The sequence below is a fragment of the Myxocyprinus asiaticus genome, chromosome 33, assembly GCF_019703515.2.
Source record: "Myxocyprinus asiaticus isolate MX2 ecotype Aquarium Trade chromosome 33, UBuf_Myxa_2, whole genome shotgun sequence".
Classification (NCBI taxonomy): domain Eukaryota; kingdom Metazoa; phylum Chordata; class Actinopteri; order Cypriniformes; family Catostomidae; genus Myxocyprinus; species Myxocyprinus asiaticus.
In genome coordinates this window covers 27,906,503-27,931,043 of record NC_059376.1, presented here as the reverse complement: position 1 = coordinate 27,931,043, position 24,541 = coordinate 27,906,503, and the positions used below count along the sequence as shown (strand labels likewise).

The following is a 24,541-nucleotide window of genomic DNA, read 5'->3' as shown; positions in this document are numbered from 1 at the left end:
ATCCATACGTTTTATAGGTCTTTACTTATACTGTATGTTAATAAATGTCTCTGATTTTGTTTCTAGAATTATTTTCATGAATTTTTCAAAGAAACATTTGAGACTTAATTTAAGCTTAAATGAAACGTAACTAAGAGCTCCATTAAGTCTTCTGACCTATGAAAGAGCAAACTCTGAGCAATAAAATTTGCCTTTGAGCTCTCTCTCTCTCTCTCTCTCTCTCTCTCTCTCTCTCTCTCTCTCTCTCTCACACTCACGCACACACACACACACACACACACACACACACACACACTTTCTCACTGTCTTTCCTGGTGCTATTAATACCTTGTATCCGCGTCACCATTAGAGTTGATCCTCTTACTCGAACAAGCCCATACATTGGACAAATGAGTAGCATCAATAAAAGTGTGAGAGTTCTGCTTCTTCTAGTCATTAAAAGCAATTGTGAAGACATTAGTGGTCAGTTAATGTTCACACATCAAGGGTTGTGCTGAGAAAACAGAGGCTCAGGTCCGGGTTGAGTCTGCAGATCTGGCCTGTTATGCTGGTGTGGCTGCAGCAGGTGTGTGCATTTTTGTCTCGCCGTTCAGAGTGATTTAATGTCCGACCTCTCCATGACCCGAGCTTTGTACTTTGGCTGTGATTATTAGCTGGTTTATCTGTGTTGGGCCATTTGAGATGCGCTGAGAAAGTGACCTTTATTGCTCATATGGAAGGTGGACGTCAGGATTTCTCAGGAGCTGATATGAGCATGCTTCTTGAATATACAGGGGCCAGAATATCAGGCTGCTGGGCTCTGCGCACAAATGGAGGGTAAGATGCACATTTATTTTGTAAAAGGTTAATTAAATGACATTTTCTCCACTGGTTTGTGTATAATCGGAACAAGAGAACACATGCAGCTAAAGAGTAAATCATTAAAATGGTTCAAAGAGCTGAAGATGTTTTTTTGCCTCCAACCCTCTAACTGAAATCAGCTTATCTGGTTTTATGTTGCTTATCTATTTATTTTAGGCCCATATGCTTTTATATGCATTTATCTGTTTAATTGCCTGATAGCATGTTTCTCAGCAGCACCTTGCTCTTTTGGTCAGTGTTTTTTAGTTGTTTTGGATGTTGTTTAGAGGAAGACCGAAATGTTATTTTTTTAAAGGAATGTTCCGAGTTCAATCGACAGCATTTGTGGCATAATATTGATTAACTCAAAAATTTATTTTGACTTGCCCCTCCTTTTCTTTAAAAAAAGCAAAAATCTGGTTACAGTGAGGCACTCACAATTGAAGTGAATGGAGGCCAATTTTTGAACATTAAAATACTCACTTTTTCAAAAGTACAGTCAGAAGACATAAACAATATGTGTGTTAGCATGATTTTAGTGTGATGAAACCACTTACTAACCTTTTCCGTTTTACAACTTAGTTGCCATGATGATGTAATATCAACAAACCCTAAAACCCTAAAATGACTGTAAAAATGACAATTTAAACAACTTTACAGCTCAAAAAATACACAGGTTTTAACAGAAGAATTAATGTAAGTGCTTTTATAAAATTATAAGCTTGAGATTTTTGCATTTAAACCCTCCAAAAAAAAAATTCGAAAAGGAGGGACGTGTCGAAATACATTTTTGTGGTAATCAATATTATGCCACAAATGCTGTCAACTGAGGTTAACTTTGATTGAACCTGAAACATTCCTTTAACTAAGGTGGTGGAAAAAGCTGATAAACAATTAATCGGCTGATCGTGTTCATAGTATTGATAGTGCTGAATGTGTTTTCTTTCTAAGAACATTTTCTAGTCTTTCCTTAGGGAAACAAAACATGCAATCTTACGAACATTTGAAATGTTTTACAATATAAACTCTATAAAGTGAACATTGTCAAATAACAAATATAAGTAGTAATCAATCAAATGTAGTTGGCAAACTATCTACGTTAATTTCTGCCAATAACCGATAGTTCCAAAATATGCCTGCTGGCACAGATTGATCTGTAAAACTGATATATCGGTCAACCTCTAATGTTGTTCACTGGCTTCTACATTACTGTGACTGGTGGCCTGATTTAGTCATTCACTCAGGTTGATGCAAAGAGTGAGAGAGAAAGAGACATTGATGTGATGGTGAAAGATCCTCTTTGTTAAGTAAGTTCAGTTAGGGTTTTGTTTTATGAATGAAAAAACTTGTTTGTTTCATTTTTAAATTGTGTCAGTCAATAATCAGTTTAGTGGCATGATGTACAATGATGGCTTACACACACACACGCACGCACGCACGCACGCACGCATATATATATATATATATATATATATATATATATATATATATATATATATATATATATATCAATCACTCACTGGCAGTTAGTTTAAAAGACGCATTTGATGTGGCACCTACAACCTCAAGACATGAAACAAGTAATACAGGATGTGTTCATTAAATAAAACTTGTTGTCTTGCTTTGACATTTTGTCCTAATTTGATTTCATTAAGTTCTATCCAATAAAAAATTTAAAATTGAAGTTTACTTAATTTGAGTTAGGACTACATTAATACTTTTTGTAGCATTGATGAAACTGGGCAGGGGATTTCCATTTCCCAGCACGCTTTGCAGGTGACTGGATGGGGTGAACAAATGTTGAAACTGAGAGTTATTTTATGGATTTTTGAATAAGATAAGAATAGAAGGAGATTTGTTAATGGTTAATGTTTTGTTATATTGGCATTTAAAAGGATTGTTTGTTAGGCTGGAGTTTTTGGAGTTACCATTGTGGTGAAGACTGGCACTTGTTCATAGATTGACAATGGACGCTTACTTTCGGTGAAGTTTGCTTAGCTCGATGACTCGATGATCAGACTGAGAGTGTTACAATTTCTGTGAGTGAGAGTGTTACACTTGCTCAACGCTAACCTGGTATATGCTAATGGTTAATAAAATGTATTTAGTTGGATCAACTTAAGACAATTAATTAGATCTTATCTAGTGTGGTCTGACAAAATGAATTTTAAGTTTGTACAGCTAGAACAAGTCAGATCTAACCAATAAATGTTTGTTGGAAAAATTTAATTTAATTGTGTTTAACTGGGTTTCTATACAAATGTTTTGCATTTTTAAAGCACATTTCTAAAAAAAAATAAAAAAAATTACTAAAGAGAATGATAATCATTGCAAAAGTTTTGCGAATAAATTGTTTCCATCACCAACCTCTAAAAAAATCCACCTCCACCTAGCACATAAACTTTTAAACGGATTTTGAGTTTATGTGACTATTAAGCCCTTTACATTCAAGTTTTCTTAAGTGCAATTTTACAATTTGCATAAAAATAGTTAGATTGAAACCCATCAATTTTAGCAAAGTTAGCACCATACTTTACCAGTTGAGGTAGGGAAACTTTGACTGTCTTTCCTTTCATGGAAAGCCATTGTTGAAATGTCACTGAATCAACTCAAATGACTTCGACTAGCTGGGAAAACTCAATTGACCATAAAGCTGATTATGCCTACTATTTTGACCTTCCTGAAGTCTGCTGTGATCCACAGGCTTCTATATGAATGTATTTTAATTAGGGTTGCACGATTATGACAAAAATCATAATTGTCGATTATTTCCCTTGATATTGTAATCACGATTACTTACATTGAATTCCTTTTTTGAGTGGGGCAAATTACAATCCATATTTTATATGTAGGCTACACCTCCAAAAAACAAGCTTAGAACTTTGTTACTTAATTGTAATATAGTTATATTATTACAGGAGCGTTCTAGGTTTGTTGCACCATTACTGATAGGCTTTTGTACTCATCGAACATGTCTGCGATTGGTTACATTGCTCAAACACTGAAAAAAATGTAAATACAAAATTTGTATTCAACGGGAGTAGATCTAAATAGAATGCTGTAATTGACACTTTTCACGATTAGTTAATTGCAGCAGTCATAATTGTAATCTCAATTATTTTTTTCGATTAATTGTGTAGCCCTAATTTTAATGATTGAATATTGTTCTTTTTGGTGCAGTGGGAGTGGTGAAGACTCTCTGGACAGGCTCCTCCCTCCGGTCAGTGCCTATCGCAGAAGGAGCAGCACACTGGGTAAAACAGAACCTCCACTGCTCCGCACAGGCACAAGAACCATCTACACAGCGGGTAGACCTCCCTGGTACAATGAACATGGAGCCCAGTTTAAAGAGGCCTTTGTCATTGGTATGACTAGAAGGGGAATCCCCATACTGAAAAGATTAAATAAATCAAACATTCTAAAATAAACACAGCACTAAAAGCACTTCCTCACTCCGTACAAACATTAAAAACATTATTGTATTGTATCTTGTTTGAACTAAGTGAATGATTGAATGAACTAATAATGTTGTTGCAGGTCTGTGTGGTGGCAGTGCCTCTGGAAAAACTACTGTAGCCAATAAAATCATTGAAGCTTTGGATGTTCCCTGGGTGGTCCTGTTGTCAATGGACTCATTCTATAAGGTGAGATATTTGTATTTGTGAGAATGTAAGAGAGAAGGCTGATATTTTGGGTGTTTGTGTGTGTCAAGGTGAAGTCTGAATGAATTTCTGGTGTGACATCTGAAGTTAATCTTGTAAATCAAGTGCTTCTCTGTGTGCATCGGTCCGTTCCAACACATGACCACACGCTCATACTGGACCTCCAGGAATTAATACACTTAACAGTTCAGACATTCACATTTAAATTTGCAAATACTGTATAACCACAAAATAGCTGTTGAGGAGATTTGTTTGTTCAGTGTTCAGCAAGGCTGTACCCCATGTCCATTCTCACATATTTAGTTTTCTTAAAGCTGCTGTGTGCAGTTTTGTTGATGTTAAAATACTTTGTCTTATTCCAGATTATTAGTTACCCATTCGTAGGTCGGGCTCCCCAAAAAGTGTGAACAACAGTCAATCAGTCATTGTTTTTAGAATTCCATTTGGTGGTTTTATTGACACAGAAGTTAAACACTGCAGCTTTAACTTCTTTTTTTTTTTTTTTAAATGTTAACATACTGTACATTTACAATTTCATTGCTATAAAAGCTCATGTGGTGATAGGGCAGGATTGTGATCTTTCAATCAAACATGCAACCTTTATGTTACCCATCTGCAGGTTCTCTCTCCAGATGAACAAGCTCTGGCAGCTAGTAATGACTATAACTTTGACCATCCAGGAGCTTTTGACTTTGAACTGCTTGTGACCACACTACAGAAACTTAAACAGGGAAAAAGTGTAAAGATCCCAGTGTATGACTTCACTACACATGGACGCCAAAAAGACTGGGTCAGTATGTAAGGCAGATGTTTTACATATTTTCCAGAAGTACATTAAAAAATATTTACCACAGGTACAGCGGTCATATTTTATAATGATGCCATGCAAAAGGCTTTTGCATAGGCAAAGTTTGTTTGATGGTCTTTGCTTTTTCACCTCACATTCCCAAACTCCTCCAGAAAAACGTCTATGGTGCCAGCGTCATTATCTTTGAAGGCATCTTATCTTTTGCAGACAAAGAGCTCTTGCAGGTATGATGGTTAATTGTTTCAGTTTCTAAGGTTCTCAATGTATAGTATATACTGATAGACAGAAGTTCAGAAAACAATTAAAGAAGAAGTTTCTGTAATGAGACAAGAGAGAGGGACCATTTATCACAGTCCATCTTAGGGCACAGTCTGGAATCTCCAAAACAGCATCGCAGTGCATTATAGTCAGATAGTGTAGATTAAAGGAACAATTCACCTAAAAATTCAAATTCTCTGATTTACTCACTCTCATGCCATCCCAGATGTGTATGACTTTCTTTCTTCTGCTGAACACAAACAAAGATATTTAGAAGAATATTTCAGCTCTGTAGGCCCATACAATGCAAGTGAATGGGTACCAACATTTTGAAGCTCCAAAATCATATAAAGGCAGCATAAAAGTAATCCATATGACTCCAGTGGTTAAATCCATATCTTCAGAAGGGATATAAGTGTGGTTGAGAAACAGATCAACATAAGTCCTTTTTTACTATAAATCCCCACTTTCACATTCTTCTTTTGTTTTTGTTTTTTTTTTGTAAAAAAACAATTTGTTGTAAAAAAGGAATTAAATATTGATCTGTTTCTCACCCTGTTTCTCATCAATATCATATAGCTTCTGAAGATATAGTTTACATTGTGAGGACCAGCAAAACTGATATATTCTTTTAAAAATCTTTCTTTATGTTCAGCAGAAGAAAGAAAGTCGTACACATCTTGGATGGCATGAGGATAAGTAAATGATGTGAGAATTTTCATTTTTGTGTGAACTATCCCTTTAAAGTTAGCAGAAAGCCATTGATTTTTGTTTTTAAGGTGCACTCAGTAATTTTCATGTTTGTCTTGCGCTTATGCAGACACCTAGCGGAGTGGAGGAAAAAGCATTAATTTTCCGTTACCAATGCCAATGTAAAAATTTGCTATTCGTAGTCAGCCATCATTATTTTATTTCACAAGTGAAAATGTCAGCTAAGAAATGGTTTACCAAGATAAAATGAGTAGTATTCTGCTGGTCATGTGATCTCAGCATGGCAGCCCTCATGAAGTGACCTGCTCCATGTACAATAAACAATTTTTTTGTACTGAGTTTATTGGAATCTTTATCTCTTGTGTACATGATTTTAAACATAGTTTTTAAAAGTACTATTCAGAGGTAAAACTTGAAATAAATTACTGTGCTGACCTTTTGCATTAGTGCAGTAGATGTAAAAATATCTTAAAGTGCATCACTATATGTTAGAATTAACAACACGCCACTCCTCTACTCAACTCAGTTTCCTGTTGAATATTTTTAATCATTGTATGTTTTCCCTGCAGCTCATGGACATGAAGATTTTTGTAGATACAGATTCAGATATTCGGCTGGTACGGAGGCTGAGGAGGGACATCACAGAGAGGGGGCGGGACATTGAGGGCATCATTAAACAGTACAATAAGTTTGTAAAGCCAGCCTTTGAGCAGTACATTGAACCCACCATGAGACTGGCAGACATTGTAGTGCCACGTGGTGAGATTTACATGTTATGTAGAGATTCTACCATGAACATTGCAGTAATTATGTAAAGTGGACTGACACTGTTATTGTCATTTTCTCTTTCTCTCCATCACACAAATACGCACAGGTGGAGGTAACATGGTGGCCATTGACCTGATCGTTCAACATGTTCAAAGCCAGTTAGAAGAGGTGAGTGAAAAATGGCATATGGGAAAATGTCCCCTGTGAATTAACCCAAAGCAAATTAGCCAACCTTCAAGCTACAGTACCTTCACATTTCCAAACACTACATAAAGAAACGGCGCCCTCTGCCTGTGAAGAGAGGTTGTACAGATATTCCTGTTTTATTTAAATTTATGTGGGGACAGTGAGGTGATCAATTATAAAATGACCTACATGTTGAAAGTGTTAATGGCACTCCATACTTTTGTTTGTTCGAGTATTTATACACTAGAAAGAAAACGTTTGTGCTTTTGGTATCACCTCTTATTCTTTCACTTTCTCTGACTTCTCATTCTTTCTTTTTCACTGTTTTTGACTTACCTTTCATCTCTGTCCTGTTGCATGCATTCTCTGGGCAGCGTGAGCTTAGTGTCAGGTAGAGAAGCTTTGTTGTTCACCTGTGTTCTGTTGGAAATGTCATGTCCTTTTTAGGTGGTCTTCATTTGTGTTTGAATCCTCTTTTTGTCTTTGACAGTGCTGATTTGCTTTATTTCTGCTTCCACTGATACACACACACACACACACAGGGCGCTCCTGGCAACAGCTCATCAGTCTCAGCCTCTCCCTCAGACTCTCAGTGTGTTGGAGAGCACGCCACAGGTGCAAGGCCTTCACACTATCATGAGGTGAGCAGCAGCTCTCATAAGAACCTTACCTTAAAGCCAGGGGTTAAATTGGGATTTTGGAGGTGGGGAAACCTAAAGAAAAATAACCTTTAAAAAAATAAAATAAGTTTCTTTATTCTTTATTTCTTTAAAAAAATACATGGTTTTCGAAATATGGATTTATTATTATGCCTGTATGGTGTGTAATTCATAGAAGTATTTTCTTTCAGATTAATACATTTTCCTGGGATAATGATCTGTCTGTCATTATTTATGCATGTCATTATTCAACTTGTGAATTGTGAAAATACATAATTACATATAATATTTGGTTTAGTGTTTTACAATGTCAAAAAACTTGATTAAGAATGCCATCAAATGTATTTTTTACATTTAAAAAATAATCAGATGACAGCTGGGACAAGTAACCTCCTCCTTGCCCTAGTTGGGGGTCATCTTATAGAACATAATAAACTTAAACCGATCAGCCACAACATTAAAACCACCTGCCTAATATCGTTTAGGTAACACTCGTGCCACTAAACAGCCCTGACCCGTCGAGGCATGGACTTCACAAGGATCTGAAGGAGTCCTGTGGTATCTGGCACCAAGACGTTAGCAGCAGATCCTTTAAGTCCTGTAAGTTGCGACGTGGGGCCTCCATGGATCAGACTTATTGGTCCAGCACATCCCATAGATACTCAGTCAGATTGAGATCTGGGGAATTCAACACATTGCACTCTTTGTCATGTTCCTCAAACCATTCCTGAACCATTTTTGCAGTGTGGCAGGGTGCATTATCCTGCTGAAAGAGGCCACTGCCATCAGGAAATACCGTTAGACATGAAGGGGTGTATGTGGTCTGCAACAATCTCTAGGTAGGTTGTACGTGCCAAAGTAACATTCACATGAATGCCAGGAACCAAGGTTTCCAAGCATAACATTGCCCAGAGCATCACACTGCCTCTGCCGGCCTGCCTTCTTCCCATGGTGCATTCTGCTGCCATCTCTTCCCCAGGTAAACGATGCACATGCACCCGGCCGTCCACATGATCTAAAAGAAAACGTGATTCATCAGACCAGGCCACCTTCTTCCATTGCGCCATAGTCCAGTTCTGATGCTCACGTTCCCATTGTAGGTGCTTCTGGCGGTGGACAGAAATCAGCATGGGCACTCTGACCGGTCTGCAGCTATGCAGCCCCATACGCAGCAAGCTGCGATGCACTGTATTTTGACACCATTCTATCATGGCCAGCATTAAGTTTTTCAGCAATCTGTGCTACAGTAGCTCAGTAGCTGTGGGATCAGACCAGATGGGCCTTCACTCCCCACGTGCATCAATGAGCCTTGGGCGCCCATGACCCTGTCGCCGGTTCACCTGTTGTCCTTCCTTGGACCACTTCTGGTAGATACTAACCACTGCATACCGGGAACACCCCACAAGACCTGCCGTTTTGGAGATGCTCTGACCTAGTCATCTAGACATTGCAATTTAGCTCTTGTCAAAGTCGTTCAGATCCTTATGCTTGCCCATTTTTCCTGCTTCCAACACATGAAATTCAAGAACTGACTGTTCACTTGCTGCCTAATATATCCCACCCCTTGACAGGTGCCATTGTAATGAGATAATAAATGTTATTCACTTCACCTGTCAGTGATTTTAATGTTGTGGCTGATCAGTGTATATCTAATTATGCTGCAATTTAAAAGTAAATGCACATTGTTCTTAATGGAGGAAACAAACACTTTCTACACAAGTACCTATTACTCAAATTGTAATGAAATAATTTGCATTCAATTATGAAAGAGTTTAAAATTCTTTACTGTGGTATGAAAAAGCATTTTCACTAGTGAATCCCATTTGCTAGAAAACCTTTTTTCCCAAAAGGAAAAAAAAAATAAAATAAATAAATGCTGAATCAACATAAATGGAGTAGGAGTACCCACACATAAATATACAGATAACAGTAAAACCTTTTACAGTGTGTTAGTCGAGTGGTCTTTTGAGCTCATGTTGTATGATATATTGATCAGTAATGTTGCTTTGGATGCGACTGATTCCGGATTCAAAACCCCTTTGTGTATACAGTTTTTTAACAATGAAGCAAAATCGTTATTGTATATCAGTGGATTTAAGAAAAGAGTAAGCAGTTGATTCCATTCTTTGAATCAGAGATCGGACCATGGCGTGGTACAGAAGTGGAACGCACGTCTATCTGTGGGGGTGCATTGTCTCGTGCTGCTCTCGTATTCTGCCTCTACTGGCGTCAGCAACTGACTAGAGCGAAGCATAATACACGTGAGATATTTTTGAACAAGTAGCCTACACTCGCGAAATAGAGATGAAATTTGAATGTCATCTTGGACTTACACTGACACCTAGTGGCGTGTATGCAGCATCATTCAAACACAATAGTTTATAGTCCCCGATGACATTGTTGAAATTCACTTTTCACAGTCAGCCAGGATTAATTTCAGGGAGTGACTATTTGCACTAGGTGTAAATAGCATCTGCCACAGCGCAGCTATTTGCACTCAAATAGTCTGGTGGGAACACTGATATTAAAGACAAACTGTGACCCTAAGTGTCTCTTCAATGGCATGTTGTGTAAAGATTCTGTGGATGTGTTTTCCTCATCTGGACAACCTGGGTTGTATTCCCCCTTTTGCCCCAGTTTTTCCCATCCTGTTTTCTGTCTCCACTCTTAATATTTCCTTTACTACTAATAATAAATAAAAATTAATATGAAGGTATATTTCCTTGCAGTGGTTTGGTCACTGTGAAGGTCAGGAAGTTTAGAGAAACATTTGATCCGGGTAGAAGTAACCATGTATAGTAATATTGTAGTAACCATGTGTTTTTGGCAGAAGCTATAGTTTTAATCCAATTAACCACAATGTTACTACAGTAATATGGTTTTACATTTACATTTACATTTATTCATTTGGCAGATGCTTTTATCCAAAGCGACTTACAAGAGAGGAAAACATAAGCGAATCATCTTAGGAGACAGTGGTATGAAAAGTGCTGTATTACAAAGTATCACTAGCATCATAATAGTATTCAAAATAGAATAAAGTGCAACAAAAATGATTATTTATTTATTTATTTATTTATTTTTTTAATTAATGACTGGTTAAGTGCTCATGGAAAAGATGTGTTTTTAGTCGTTTTTTGAAGACAGAGAGTGAGTCAGCTTCACGGATGGAGTTGGGAAGGTCGTTCCACCAACGTGGTATGATGAAGCTGAAAGTCCGGGAAAAAGTTTTGGTGCCTCTTTGTGTTGGTACAAGGCGACGTTCCTTAGCCGACCGCAGACTTCTAGTCGGGGCGTAGCTCTGCATAAATGATTTTAGGTATGCTGGTGCAGACCCAGTAACTGTTCTGTATGCCAGCATCAGAGCCTTGAATTTGATACGTGCATCAACCGGTAGCCAGCGGAGAGAGAGACAAGGAGTGGTGTAACATGTGCTCTCTTTGATTCATTAAAGACCAGACGTGCTGCTGCATTCTGGATCATTTGGAGGGGTCTAGTTGCACATGCAGGGAGGCCTGCAATGAGAGCGTTACAGTAGTCCAGTCTAGTTATGACAAGTGACTGGATAAGCAGTTGTGTGGCATGTTCAGAGAGGAAGGGTCTTATCTTCCTGATATTTTAGAGTGTAAATCTACATGATCTTGTGGTCTTTGAGATGTGGTCTGTGAAATTTAGTCTGTTGTCGATGGTTACCCCTAGATTTCTGACCGATTTGGAAGGCATTACTGTAGTTGCACCCAGCTGCGCAGTGATGTTGTGTTCAACATCAGGGTTGGCTGGAAAGACAAGGAGTTCAGTCTTGGCTGGGTTGAGTTGCAGGTGGTGCTCCTTCATCCAGGCCGAGATGTCCGCCAGGCAGGCAGAAATTCGAGCAGTCACTGTGGTGTCGTTGGGCTGGAAAGACAAGTAGAGTTGCGTGTCATCAGCGTAACAGTGGTAAGAGAAACCATGTGCTTGAATGATGGGTCCCAGTGATGTTGTGTATATAGAGAAGAGAAGTGGCCCAAGCACTGATCCCTGAGGTACCCCAGTAAGTAGCTGATGTGGCTTGGATACCTCACCTCTCCAGGCTATCTTGAAGGACCTACCTGAGAGATAGGAATTAAACCAGTCAAGTACAGTTCCTGTGATGCCCAGCGAGGAAAGGGTAGAGAGTAATATCTGATGGTTGACTGTGTCAAAGGCTGCAGAAAGGTCCAGCAGAATCAGGACTGATGATCTGGATTCAGCTTTCGCCCATCTCAGCGACTCGGTGACAGACAGCAGGGCGGTCTCGGTGGAGTGTCCACTTTTAAAGCCTGACTGATTGTCATCCAGCAGCTTGTTCTGTGAGAGATAGGCAGAGATTTGATTGAAAACTGCCCTTTCAAGTGTTTTTGCCATGAATGGTATGAGAGAGACTGGTCTGTAGTGTTCTATTTGTGTGGGATTAAGTGCGGGTTTCTTCAGCAGCGGGGTTACTCGAGCCTGCTTAAATGTAGTGGGAAAAGTGCCTGTAAGTAGAGATGTATTAATTATGTGTGTGAGTGCAGGTAGGATGGACGGAGAAATGGCCTGGAGAAGGTGGGAAGGAATGGGGTCAAGGGAACAGGTGGTGGGGTGGTTGGAGAGGAGGAGTTTAGAGACCTCAGTGTCAGTCAGAGGAGAGAGAGAAGAGTTGCATACAGGAGACATGTGTTTGACAAGGTGTGGTGCTGAGAATGTATTGCTGATAGCTGCAACCTTATTAGTAAAAAATGTGGCGAAGACATCTGCTGTCAGTGATGTGTAAGGCGGTGGAGGGGGAGGGCAGAGAAGTGTGTTGAATGTTCTAAACAAGCTGTGAGTGTCTGTGGTGCTGTTGATCTTGTTCTGGTAATAGGAGGTTTTTGCAGATTTGACATTATCTGAAAAAGTTGCAAGCAGGGACTGATATTTACCTAGATCTGCTGGATCTTTAGATTTCCGCCATCTCCTCTCAGCTGCCCTGAGGTCAGTCCGATGTTCACGAAGGACGTCAGACAGCCAGGGGCTGGGTGGTGTAGCACGTGCTGGCCTAGTGGAGATAGGACAGATGTTGTCTAGACAGGTTGTTAAAGTAGAGCTTAGTGTGTCTGTGGCAGTGTTTACATTAAGCGTGGTAAATATATTTTGTGTAGGAAGAGATGTAGAGACAGCAGTGGAAAGGCAAGAGGGTGAGAGGGAACGGAGGTTACGGCTAAAGGAAACCAATGGTGGAGTCTGTTTTAATGTAGATGGGAGTGTCATGTTGAATTGAACAAAGTAGTGATCAGAGACATGTAAAGGAGTAACAAGAATGTTTGAGTTGGTACAGTTACGTGTAAAGATGAGGTCCAGCTGGTTGCCCGATCTGTGAGTTGCTGTGGTGTGTAGTTTTTCCAAGTCAAATGAGGCCAGGAGATTATTCAATTCAGTGGCCTGGGGCTTGTCTTGGTGTATGTTGAAATCACCAAGAACCACAAGTGGCCTACCATCCTCCGGCAAGGAGGACAGCAGGACATTTAACTCCTCAAGAAAGTTTGTCAGCTGACCTGGAGGGCGATAGATGACAACAACATGGATTTTTGTGGGTTGCATTGTAGTAATAGCATGGAATTCAAAACTAGTATTGTTACATAGTGAAGAGTGTGGTGAAAAAGTCCAGTTGTTATGAATGAGCAAACCTGTTCCCCCACCCCTACCGGTGCGTCGAGGGGTATGAGAGAAGGAGAAGTTGTTGGAGAGGACAGCAGGTGTTGCTGTATCCTCTGGGCGTATCCATGTTTCTGTCAGTGCGAGGATGCTGAGGACGGACTGAGTGGCAAAGGCTGGAATGAAGTCAGCTTTGTTCACAGCTGACTGGCAGTTCCAGAGTCCCACTGAGAAAGAGAGCGGAGCAGGCGCTGAAGTGCAAAGTAGCCGTAGGTTGTGTGGGTTGCATTTGGTCTTGCATCGATATCGTGTAAACGGTCTGTAACAGATAACAGGGATGTGCCTGAAGGCATGTGTTATTCGTGAAGTAGACATGTTAGTATATAGAAAGAAAAGAGATACAATAACAAGATACTTAAGTGCTATGTTGAGTGGCGCCTTGTCGGTGTCCTTGCTCGGTGGACTCGCACAGGTAGACTCGCTGGTCTTTACACAAGTAAGTCTTCACACGAGGAGGACTTTACACGAGGGCTACCACTTCCGCTGCCGCTTCTGCATCAGCATTCGAGTCAAATATATACGTGATGATAAAGAGCCGTTCAATGAAAAAGGCAGGACACACCTTAATGCTACTTAGCACAACAAAGCTAGTCACGTGGTCAGCCGAAACTAAGGGTCGCTCGAGGTGACAAGTGCGACTTCCGTGCACCGCAAATAAATTATGCTGCACTTTAGCAATAAATAATACCCTAAAACAAGTGAAGCACTGTTTATAAACACTAAAATCCACGATAGTTTTACACACACACTGGCCAATCAACGCTAAATCTAGCAGTGAGTAACCTGGGACAAGTCAAAAACAATATAGCACACACACACACACCAACCTTCGTATAAGCAACGCGGGTTCAAGACAGTAAACAAACAGCACAAGTCTAGCAATGAATACCATTCTTCAACAAAGTAAAACAACGAAATAAACACACTTACACGCAACTGCAGACTCCTGTAGATAGATTGCTTATCCTGTTTTAAAGGGGTCATGACATATATATATATATATATATATATATATATATATATATATATATATATATACAGTTGTGCTCAAAAGTTTGCATACCCTTGGACAATTAGTAATATATGTACCATTTTTAAAGAAAACATGAGTGAGCAGGCAAAACACATTTCTTTTATTTCTTATGGGATTCATATTCAACTGTAGGTTATAATAGAATGGCACAATCATAAAACAAAACATGGCAACAAAGAAAAAAATGAAATGACCCCTGTTCAAAAGTCTGCATACCCTTAGTTCTTAATACCGTGTATTGCCCCCTTTAGCATCAATGACAGCATGCAGTCTTTTGTTATAGGTTTCTAATGGGTCCCAAATTCTTGCAGGTGGTATAGCATCCCATTCGTCTTGGCAAAATGCCTCCATGTCATGCAAAGTCTTTGGTCGTCTTGCATGAACCGCACGTTTGAGATCTCCCCAGAGTGGCTCGATGATATTAAGGTCAGGAGACTGTGATGGCCACTCCAGAACCTTCACCTTTTTCTGCTGTAACCACTGGAGGGTCAACTTGGCCTTGTGCTTAGGGTCATTGTCATGCTGGAAAGTCCAAGAGCGTCCCATGCGCAGCTTTCGTGCAGAAGAATTCAAATTGTCTGCCATTATTTTCTGATAACATGCTGCATTCACCTTGCCATCAATTTTCACAAGATTCCCCATACCTTTAGAGCTCACACACCTCCAAAACATCAGTGAGCCACCAACATGCTTCACAGTGGGGATGGTATTCTTTTCACTATAGGAATACCAAACATAGCGCTTATGGTTGTGACCATAAAGCTCTATTTTGGTCTCGTCACTCCAAATTACAGTGTGCCAGAAGCTGTGAGGCATGTCAAGGTGTTGTCGGGCATATTGTAACCGTCGTCGGGCAGCCTGTATTTCTCCTGAGGTTACCTGTGGGTTTTTCTTTGTATCCCGAACAATTCTTCTGGCAGTTGTGGCTGAAATCTTTCTTGGTCTACCTGACCTTGGCTTGGTATCAAGAGATTGCTGAATTTTCCACTTCTTAATAAGTGATTGAACAGTACTGACTGGCATTTTCAAGGCTTTGGATATCTTTTTATATCCTTTTCCATCTTTATAAAGTTTCATTACCTTGTTACGCAGGTCTTTTGACAGTTCATTTCTGCTCCCCATGGCTCAGTATCTAGTCTGCTCAGTGCATCCACGTGAGAGCTAACAACTCATTGACTATTTATACACAGACACTAATTGCAATTTAAATAGCCACAGGTGTGGGAAATTAACCTTTAATTGCCATTTAAACCTGTGTGTGTCACCTTCTGTGTCTGTAACAAGGCCAAACATTCAAGGGTATTTAAACTTTTGATCAGGGCCATTTGGGTGATTTTTGTTATCATCATGATATAAAAAGGAGCCAAACAACTATGTGATAATAAATGGCTTCATATGATCACTATCCTTAAATAAAAGACTTTAAAAAAAAAATGTTTCTTTGCATAATCAGTCATATTTTCAAAATCAATGCCAAAATTTCACAATTTCTACCAGGGTATGCAAACTTTTGAGCACAACTGTATATATATATATATATATATATATATATATATATATATATATATATAATTTTATTATCTTCGCTGAGGTCCACTTATAATGTTAGTAAAGATTTTTTGCACCAAAACAGTCCTAATTTAGTAATATATAATAATTTTCCACCATGTCTCTGAACCTCTGTCTGAAACGTTCAGTTTTAAGCTGTCTGGCCCTTTAAGACTTCAATGTAAACACCCACTGTTATGATTGGCAACATCGAGCAGCCTTTCCAATACAGCCATATTTGAAATGCAATCCGAAGAAAATGAACAAACTCCACAAGACCACAACATTTATAAAACTACATTTCAGGATTAACATATGTATAATGCACATCTAACACATTTCATCTGAATATAATAAACTGTTCACTCAAGCTGCACCATAAACTATCATGTTTCTATCATATGAAATATTCATGAATTAAATTATTTACTTACGGTTTTGTGGTTTTGTAGTGTTTTAACTGTCCCATCTTTTAATAACACTTCCTTTGCAAAGCTTGATCATATTGTGACTGGTTCACAAGCAATCCACACTGAAATGTTCCGATGAATACGCAAGCGTAATACATGGTGATGTTTGGTGCTTCAACAGGCCAAAGCAGAGACGCTCGTCTTCACAGAAGCGACATCTCACACATTTTCCGTGTTTGTTTACACACAGAATTGCATGTGTTTCTCCCAGTCAGTGGCAGCATCAGAATGAGACGCATTTTTTTAAAAGTTGTACTTGTACCACTCTTTAAAAGCGCCGCACATCACCGGAAACACATAAAAACAAAGACGTCCATATAATGCATGTTTACAAAAGACCAACAATTAAAAATAGCACAGATGGGTGCAAAAATGGTCCAGGACACCTTCAAAACAGCACAACAGGAAGACACAGCGTAGCTGAATGAAAGAGAATGGAGGTCTCCTATTAAGAGTTCTAACTTGACATTGCGTCTTTTTAAAGCGGTGTGAAATGTATGATAATGGTCAAAGCCATTCATCTAGTACAGGTTTATGTAGAAAACATTTAAATCCAGATAGGCACATGAAGATGTCCTGTGTAAGTTTTCATTGGATGAATCTCCCATGAGAGGCCCTCTCTCCTCTTCACCTGTGTGACTGACTGAGCACCAATGGGCGGGGCCAAGGGTGCAATGACGAAAAATAGGTGTTGATGTCTTGCTGAAGAGGCAGTCATATGCAGTTGTATATGGTCCTTTTGACGTCACAAGTTCCACAAATTCCAAGCAAGCCACTTGAATGGCCTGCTTTAAATAAATGCTCTTTTTCTATTAAGGAGGATGTTTTCAGTTCTGAAACTTACAGTATGTTTTTATAGTACAATGACCTCATATATGTCAAAAGATCAAGGAAAATTTGATTCCTTATGTCATGAACTCTTTAATATAGTAACCATGTTTTCATTTTGGTTTGTCTGAGCGAACAAGCAATACTGGGTAGCATGGTAGTTGAGGCGCACCATTCAAGTATAACGCCATTGTTAGCAGCTGTGACGTGCACAGAACGGGGGCAGCAGGGGCGTGAGCCCTGCCCCTTTCATTCACAAATTTAAAGGTGCCCTTCTGGTCATCTAGAAAAAAAGTTGAAATTTTAAGAATTAAATTAAAATAGTTAAATAAAACAAAATTAATCTCGTAATAATCTCACAATAACAGTAATAATGTGTTATGAGGTTTCTTTGTAAATCACAGTGTATTGAAGAAAATTAAGCGTAGGTGCCTTGAACAGGCACTACAGCATATTCTAATTGCAAGTGATCCTCCCTATGCCCTACTTACTCCAAAGTGCAGAGCCCTTGAATTGGGTACTCTGAAGGGAACACGGAATTACTGTATGAATGTGCTCTTCATCTTGTGGATGGGCCCATTCTTTTTCTCACTTTTGTTTGGAACAAGCGTTCAAGTTGTGTCCCCTCCCTTAGCAGTGCCCTTTGAGGGAGCAAAAATGTAGTTTTGATTTCCCCCGAAGCATCGAAGTGGCGTCATGGGGCATCAGCTGTTTTTTTATTCTGTTTTTGTTTCATGAATTTACAACCGCAACAGAAGATATCAGTTTACAGCATATAAACTCTAAAAGCTTTTTTTTCTCCAGGCCATTACTTGATATTAGTTTAATATGTGAGTGAAATAATGTATTGTTTTCTACTCGCAAACTTTCCGATCGGCAAAATTATTTGACCGTATGTTTGACAGTTTGTGTACAGTAAATAATCATAGTTCATAAGTTATGGAAATGGAACACTTCTAATTTATCAGCAAATTAAAAAGCACCTGGTAAGAGTTGGTTATGTTGCCAATATTCATTGTAAAGTCTTTGAAACGACACCAATTTTGTGTTGTGGCAAATTGTTATTAATTATTTTGATGGATTCTTTTTCAGCACGGAATGTCAAAAGCATGCCAAAACATGTTTATGTATTATTATTTAAGCGACTCATGAGCAAGCATACAGTAATTTCCTCATTTATTTTCTGCCCGCAATGCAGGCAACATGAATAAATAATATGTAACTAAACATGTTTACATACTATGAACTCATTTTTGATGCTCCAGTGATTTAATAAATACTTTTGAATCCAGAAATTACATTTCTTGCATTGCTTTTGGTTATTTATGAAACAAAGTCAGCATTTTGGCTGTGTACTCACAGAACAACGCAGACACACCAATGCAGAACTATAAATGCAAACCAACACAGGTCAGATAAAATGTCCATTCTATGTTTTGTGTTGTAAGTTCATCAACAGATTTATACTCAATACTGTCATAGTACTCCAAGATACTTCAAAAAATACCATGGTTTTACTATGACACAAGTGAAAAACATAGGATTATATGGTGCTTTTTGTTAGGAATATAACAGAATAGGCTATTATTGGTCAAAAACTAATTAATGGAAAAAGAAAAATGCTTAAATACTCAAAAAGCAAAGAATAAGTTAAATATATATACACTATATGGCCAAAAGTTTGTGGACACCATATGTGCTTGATTAACATTTGATTTCAAAACCTTAGGCATCAATTTCCCCCTTTGCTGTAATAACAGCTTCCACTCTTTTGGGAAGGCTATACTGTATGTAGTAACATGGCTGCAGGGTTTTGCTCTCATTCAGACACAAGGCTATCAGTGAGGTCAGGAACTGATGTTGGTCGATGGGACCTGACTTACAGTTGCTGTTCCAGTTCACCCCAAAATTGATCAGTTGGGTTCAGGTCTGGGCTTTGTGCAGGCCAGTCAGTTTCTTCCATGCCAGACACAGTAAACCATTTCTTTATGGACCTCACTTTGTTCACAGGGGCATTGTCATGCTGGAACAGAAAAGGGCTATCCCCAGACAGTTACCACAAATTTGGAAGCACACAAAGCCCAAGCCATTACATAAAGAAACATTAAGATTTTTCTTTACTGGATTTAATGGAGTAACCAAATTCATTAATTAGAAGGGAGTGCCCACAAACTTTTGGCCATATAGTGTAAGTTCTACTCTTAAAATAATAATAATAATAATAATAATAATAATAATAATAATAATAATAAAAATCTGTGCCCTTTTTTATCCTTTCGCCCCGTCCCTGATGAGGTCTGTGCACGCCACTGGTTAGCAGTTGTCAGTGGTTTGTTTTTGTGCTATTTTGCTGCTGTTGCTTTTGACAACTGAGATGAGGTGCTGATGCTCTCCTGTTCGATATCTTATTACAACTGTCTCAATGGTATATTTGTAGGACAGGGTTTTAGAAAGAGTGGATGTGTCTAATTGATGGCTGGTAGCAGTTCCAGAATGGATAACAACTCTTCCAGCACCTTTAACGCTTGTTGTTGAATGGTGCCGGCTGTTTTGGAATTAATTCATGTGTCAGTGTGAATTCTCCACATGAAAGAATGTCTTGGTGTCATAAAATCAGGCTAATGAGTCACTGGCCTGCTTTACCTTTTCTCTGCATCTCCTTTGCACTCCTCCTCAATTGTCTGTTTGTTTGTACAGGAACAAAGACACCAGCCGTGACGAGTTTATCTTCTACTCAAAGAGACTGATGAGGCTGCTTATTGAACACGCTCTGTCTTTCTTGCCCTCTAAGGTGTGTGTGTGTGTAGGTGATTTGTGTGTGCAAGATGTATGTGTGGTGCTCAGTGGGATGCTTTTATCAAAGTTTTATATTATTTTGGAGGTCAAAGCAGATTCTGTGGTGCTTTAAATTATAGTTTCATGTTTGCAGCGTTTTTTGTTTTTTATACCTGCGTTCATTCATTGCACCTCAACATTTCCTCTTCAGATTTACTATGTCATCACACAAATGTCTCTTTTACAGGCGTGCACTGTCCAGACACCACAAGGCCAAGAGTATGAGGGATGCAGATTTAGCGGAAAAGGGGTACAGTTATTTGTGTGCATTTCGGTGTCTAAATGGTTCATTTTCAGTATTTTTAGATCATGATAGTTATGAAGCAGCTCCTGTTTTCTTTCTCAGATCACAGGTGTGTCCATTCTTCGGGCAGGTGAAACCATGGAGCCTGCTCTGAGAGCCGTGTGCAAGGACGTCCGTATTGGCAAGATCCTGATCCAGACTAATCTGGACTCAGGGGAGCCAGAGGTAATAGGCCTTAAATCATAGCACACAATATCAATAATATCATCAAAATATCTTTCTATATGTGAAAGAGCTTTTCTCTATTGTGTAGACTGAATTCAATTCTGGACTACAGGCAACTTTCTAAAGGCTTTTTTTTCTCTGAACACAGATTAAGCCTAGCACTTGACATACATATAATTACTATATGTAGGCCTACAAGAGCGCAACTACAATATATGCAAAATACGTAATGCACAGGGGCACTACACAAAGGGGGCGCCAAATCATCAAAAAGGGGTGGTCGGATGGCAAAATTCTCAGATATTATATTAAAATATTATTTAAAAATTATTGCTGTCAGTCAATTAAATTTGACTTGACTTTGATATACTACCTTTCCTATCAAAATGTATTTTGTTCTTTTTTTTAAAAAAAAAAGAAGACAATATTTAACAATAATGTTTACTTAACATTTTCCAAACAATGCCTTCTACAGTATAAAGAGAGAAATGCACTAAAATAGCACCAATTCAAGTAACATGAAATGTTTCCCAAAGTCTAGGAAAGTGGGAGGTTGAAAAATTGAAAGAACTAGTCCTCATAGGTTACGTATTCATTGGAATAGGCCTGATCATTGACACAGAATCATTGTTGAGTGTGTGTTTATAGTGTGTGAATACTGTAAGTATAATGTAAGTGTAATGACCCCTGACACATTGCAAAGTTTCTGCCCTATTCCAACCAGTATTTAGAACTCACACTGAGCTAAATAAAATGTCAAAATCTAATATCAAATTGGTAAATGTGTTAATCGCATAAAAAAATGTGTTAAACATTTTTATTTATCACATTTGTTAACGTGTTAATTTTGTCTGTTCTAAAAAAAAAAAAATTTACCTTTATATTTTTACCATTTTATTGAGACTTCATTGAGATGTGGAGAAATTACATGTAAGTAGTGTATGTGTGTGAGGGGCTAAATCTTAAAAATGTTTTAATATTTTGGGATCAAATTTGATTCATAGATTTACAGAAAAAATGTATTAACGTTGAATAACATACTGAAAAACCAAAGGTGAAAGGCTACAAGTGGTTCCTCCAATACAATTGATATTTATAGCATATTATTTATAAAAAATAATAAATAAAAAAAAATGACATACGAAGACAATAGAAGGGTTTAATTATGTCCAGAAAATTGCCTCTTTTTTCAGCTTGTAAGGATCTTGGCATGAGACTGCACTCTTGTCTTATTTATGGTAGATAGTATAGTTGTGGAGTGGTTTCTAGATAAAAACAAGGGTGTGTGTGTGTTTGTGTGTGTGTGTGTGTGTGTTAACTTATACTTATGTCCGTTTGTTTCTCAACTCCCCTCACACCTCTGTTTGTCCATTTTACATGTTTGTCTCTGTCTCCGTGGTAACAGAGATCTCCTGACTCCTCAGTTTGATTTTTTTTTGGTGGATATGGTTTCCTCTTCCTCACTTCATTTTCATGGTAACTGAGGCTTTCCCTTCCTCCTTCCATTCAGCTGCACTACCTGCGACTGCCCAGAGACATCAGTGAGGATCATGTGATTTTGATGGACAGCACTGTTTCCACAGGAGCGGCAGCCATGATGGCAGTGAGGGTGTTGCTGGTATGTGGCTGACAACCTTTTTTTCCCAATACATTAAAAAACAAACAGCATGAGCTCTCTCCCTTATCAATGTACAGTCTATGTACATAAATGCTGAACATTACAAACTTAAAGTGTATTTAACAGGTGTCAGGAAATAAATTAATTAGGCACAAAAAAAGCGAATGTGTGTATCTACAGGACCATGATGTCCAGGAAGACAAGATTGTATTGGTGTCACTGCTGATGGCAGAGTTGGGGGTTCACTCAGTGGCTTACGCCTTTCCACGTGTCAAAATCATCACCACTGCTGTTGACAAGAGCCTGGATGATCTTCTTCATGTCATTCCAGGGATAGGTGAGTTTTTCCATATTAACACTCTTGCTGCCTGTTGTTTCTTTGTACTAGATTTTCATAATGATTTTAAGTGTTCCCACAATTTTTGACCAATGTATTTACAGGTTTTCCATGACCATGAACAATGAACAGATGATTTCTAAATGTAAATAAATGATAGAGACAGAACAGTAGTTTATGAATATCTGAGTCTGTGCTAAATGCTTTTTTGTGTTGATATGGGTCTATTTTTTTGTCCATAAAGGTGATTTTGGTGACCGTTACTTTGGGACAGAATGGAGCGATGCAGAAGAACAAGAACCTCAAAGCTGCCGATCAGAGGTTTAATGCTTTAATGTTTGTGCAGTCATCAACCACAAATGTACACCAGTTACTACAGTAAGTTTGCACAATATTATGGTCAGTGAGGAGCAACACTTTATTTCATAGAGTCAACCAGGACCAAAAAGGCTTTGATAGGTACAATGTAATTACATTTAAACCTATAAAATGTCTATTATTACTGTAATTTCTGTATGTAAACAGAACAGTTTGATTTGATGTCTTTGATGTTATAAATGACCTGCTCACTATCACAATAGTGTTCACTTTATATATTTCTAAGTACTAGTTTATACATTTGTGTAAATGGTTAGAATGGCTGGACCCATTTGGCTGTTTATTGGTTTTGCACATTCAGTGTGAAATAAATAAACAAAAATAACCCTTGATGCCTCTGTTTTTAATAGACTTTTATTTGTTCCCCCTTCCTCAGGTCTCCCTCTTGTTTACCTAGGAAATCTAGTTGCCTTGTATGCAGACAAACATATTCAGACATACAGTACTGTGCATAAGTCTTAGGCACATAAGATGTTTCACAAAAATATTTGTCTTAAGTTGGTTAATTAATATCTTCAGCTTTAATGTGTCAATAGGAAATATAAATGTTAGACTCCCAAACATTCCTTTTGCATATATAATAGAATAGAAGAACAGGGAGCTCTGCAACAGATGGCATGGCCCCACAAAGCTCCCCACTTATCATCTAGTCAGTCTGGGATTACATGAAGAGACAGAAGCAGTTGAGACAGCCTAAATAGATAGAAGGACTGTGGTGAATTCTCCAAGAAGCTTGGAACATCTTATTAGCCAACAACCAAGAAAAACTGTGTCCAAGTGTACCTAGGAGAATTGGTGCTGTTTTGAAGGCAAAGGTGGTCACACTAAATATTGATTTAGCTTTAATTTATGTTTACTGGACTTTGTATGACATTAATTGATCAATGAAAACTATTTATGGCATTATTTTTGAAGAAATCATCACTATGCAACATTTTTCAAAAGTGCCTAAAACTTTTGCACAGTACTGTTCCTCCCCCACTTTTAGAAATTTCCACTTGGCAACATGGAGTGAGTTTTCTGAGAGCAGGTTACAGACATTTTTCCAGACAGCCCCTACAGCTGCTGCATCCTCAACACTAGGGGGAAGTATATCACCCCTTCTGTCTCATCATGCTTTTGCAGGTTCCATAAGGATACAACTTTGGAACCAAAATGTATGAAACATTAAAAAATATTGTTCAAACAAGAATACAATACAAATCAAACCAAGCTGTTACTACAATCTAAATAAACATTGAACTAGCCATGACCTTAGTATATAAAAAGGAAAGCGATGCCTTTTATGTTATTTATCGATGTAACGTATTTCTTTTGTGGAACTAGAAAACCTGAGAGTGATTTAGCCTTTACATACACTCGGCTCAAGGACCTGTTCAAAGCTGTGGGTGAAGGTGAAGGAGTCTTTATTGAGAGAATGTAAATTCGGGTGAGAGCTTGAT

At 38.4% G+C, this 24,541-nt stretch overlaps 1 protein-coding gene and 1 long non-coding RNA gene across 3 annotated transcripts; one reads left to right on the top strand and one right to left on the bottom strand.

The window, feature by feature from the left end:
• The first annotated feature begins 471 nt into the window (after positions 1-471).
• Positions 472-23,419, top strand: LOC127424198 (uridine-cytidine kinase-like 1). 2 transcript variants are annotated; one of them, XM_051669175.1, is made up of 16 exons: positions 503-565; positions 654-816; positions 4,021-4,205; positions 4,378-4,484; positions 5,122-5,292; positions 5,463-5,534; positions 6,849-7,038; positions 7,154-7,215; positions 7,608-7,624; positions 7,776-7,874; positions 20,160-20,253; positions 20,485-20,547; positions 20,644-20,766; positions 22,277-22,384; positions 22,565-22,721; positions 22,966-23,419. In XM_051669175.1, exons 2-16 carry the CDS (start codon positions 713-715, stop codon positions 23,046-23,048), a joined length of 1,635 nt encoding a protein of 544 aa, XP_051525135.1. In that variant the 5' UTR covers positions 503-565; positions 654-712; the 3' UTR covers positions 23,049-23,419. The 2 variants fall into 2 exon arrangements, with proteins under 2 accessions (XP_051525136.1, XP_051525135.1); XM_051669176.1 differs by lacking the exons at positions 7,608-7,624; positions 20,160-20,253 and having other exon boundaries at positions 472-816.
• On the bottom strand, positions 12,071-13,249 carry LOC127424199 (uncharacterized). The gene is made up of 3 exons (XR_007894428.1): positions 13,211-13,249; positions 12,812-12,927; positions 12,071-12,218 (listed from the first exon to the last, which is right to left on the bottom strand). It is a non-coding gene; the product is annotated as an uncharacterized LOC127424199 (long non-coding RNA).
• Positions 23,420-24,541: the final 1,122 nt, after the last annotated feature.

Coding starts and splice junctions, on each gene's coding strand:
- LOC127424198 (XM_051669175.1), top strand. CDS start 713: ATGGAAGGTGGACGTCAGGATTTCTCAGGAGCTGATATGAGCATGCTT. Junction 817..4,020: donor GCTCTGCGCACAAATGGAGG/GTAAGATGCACA, acceptor TTTTTGGTGCAG/TGGGAGTGGTGAAGACTCTC. Junction 22,385..22,564: donor TGGCAGTGAGGGTGTTGCTG/GTATGTGGCTGA, acceptor GTGTATCTACAG/GACCATGATGTCCAGGAAGA.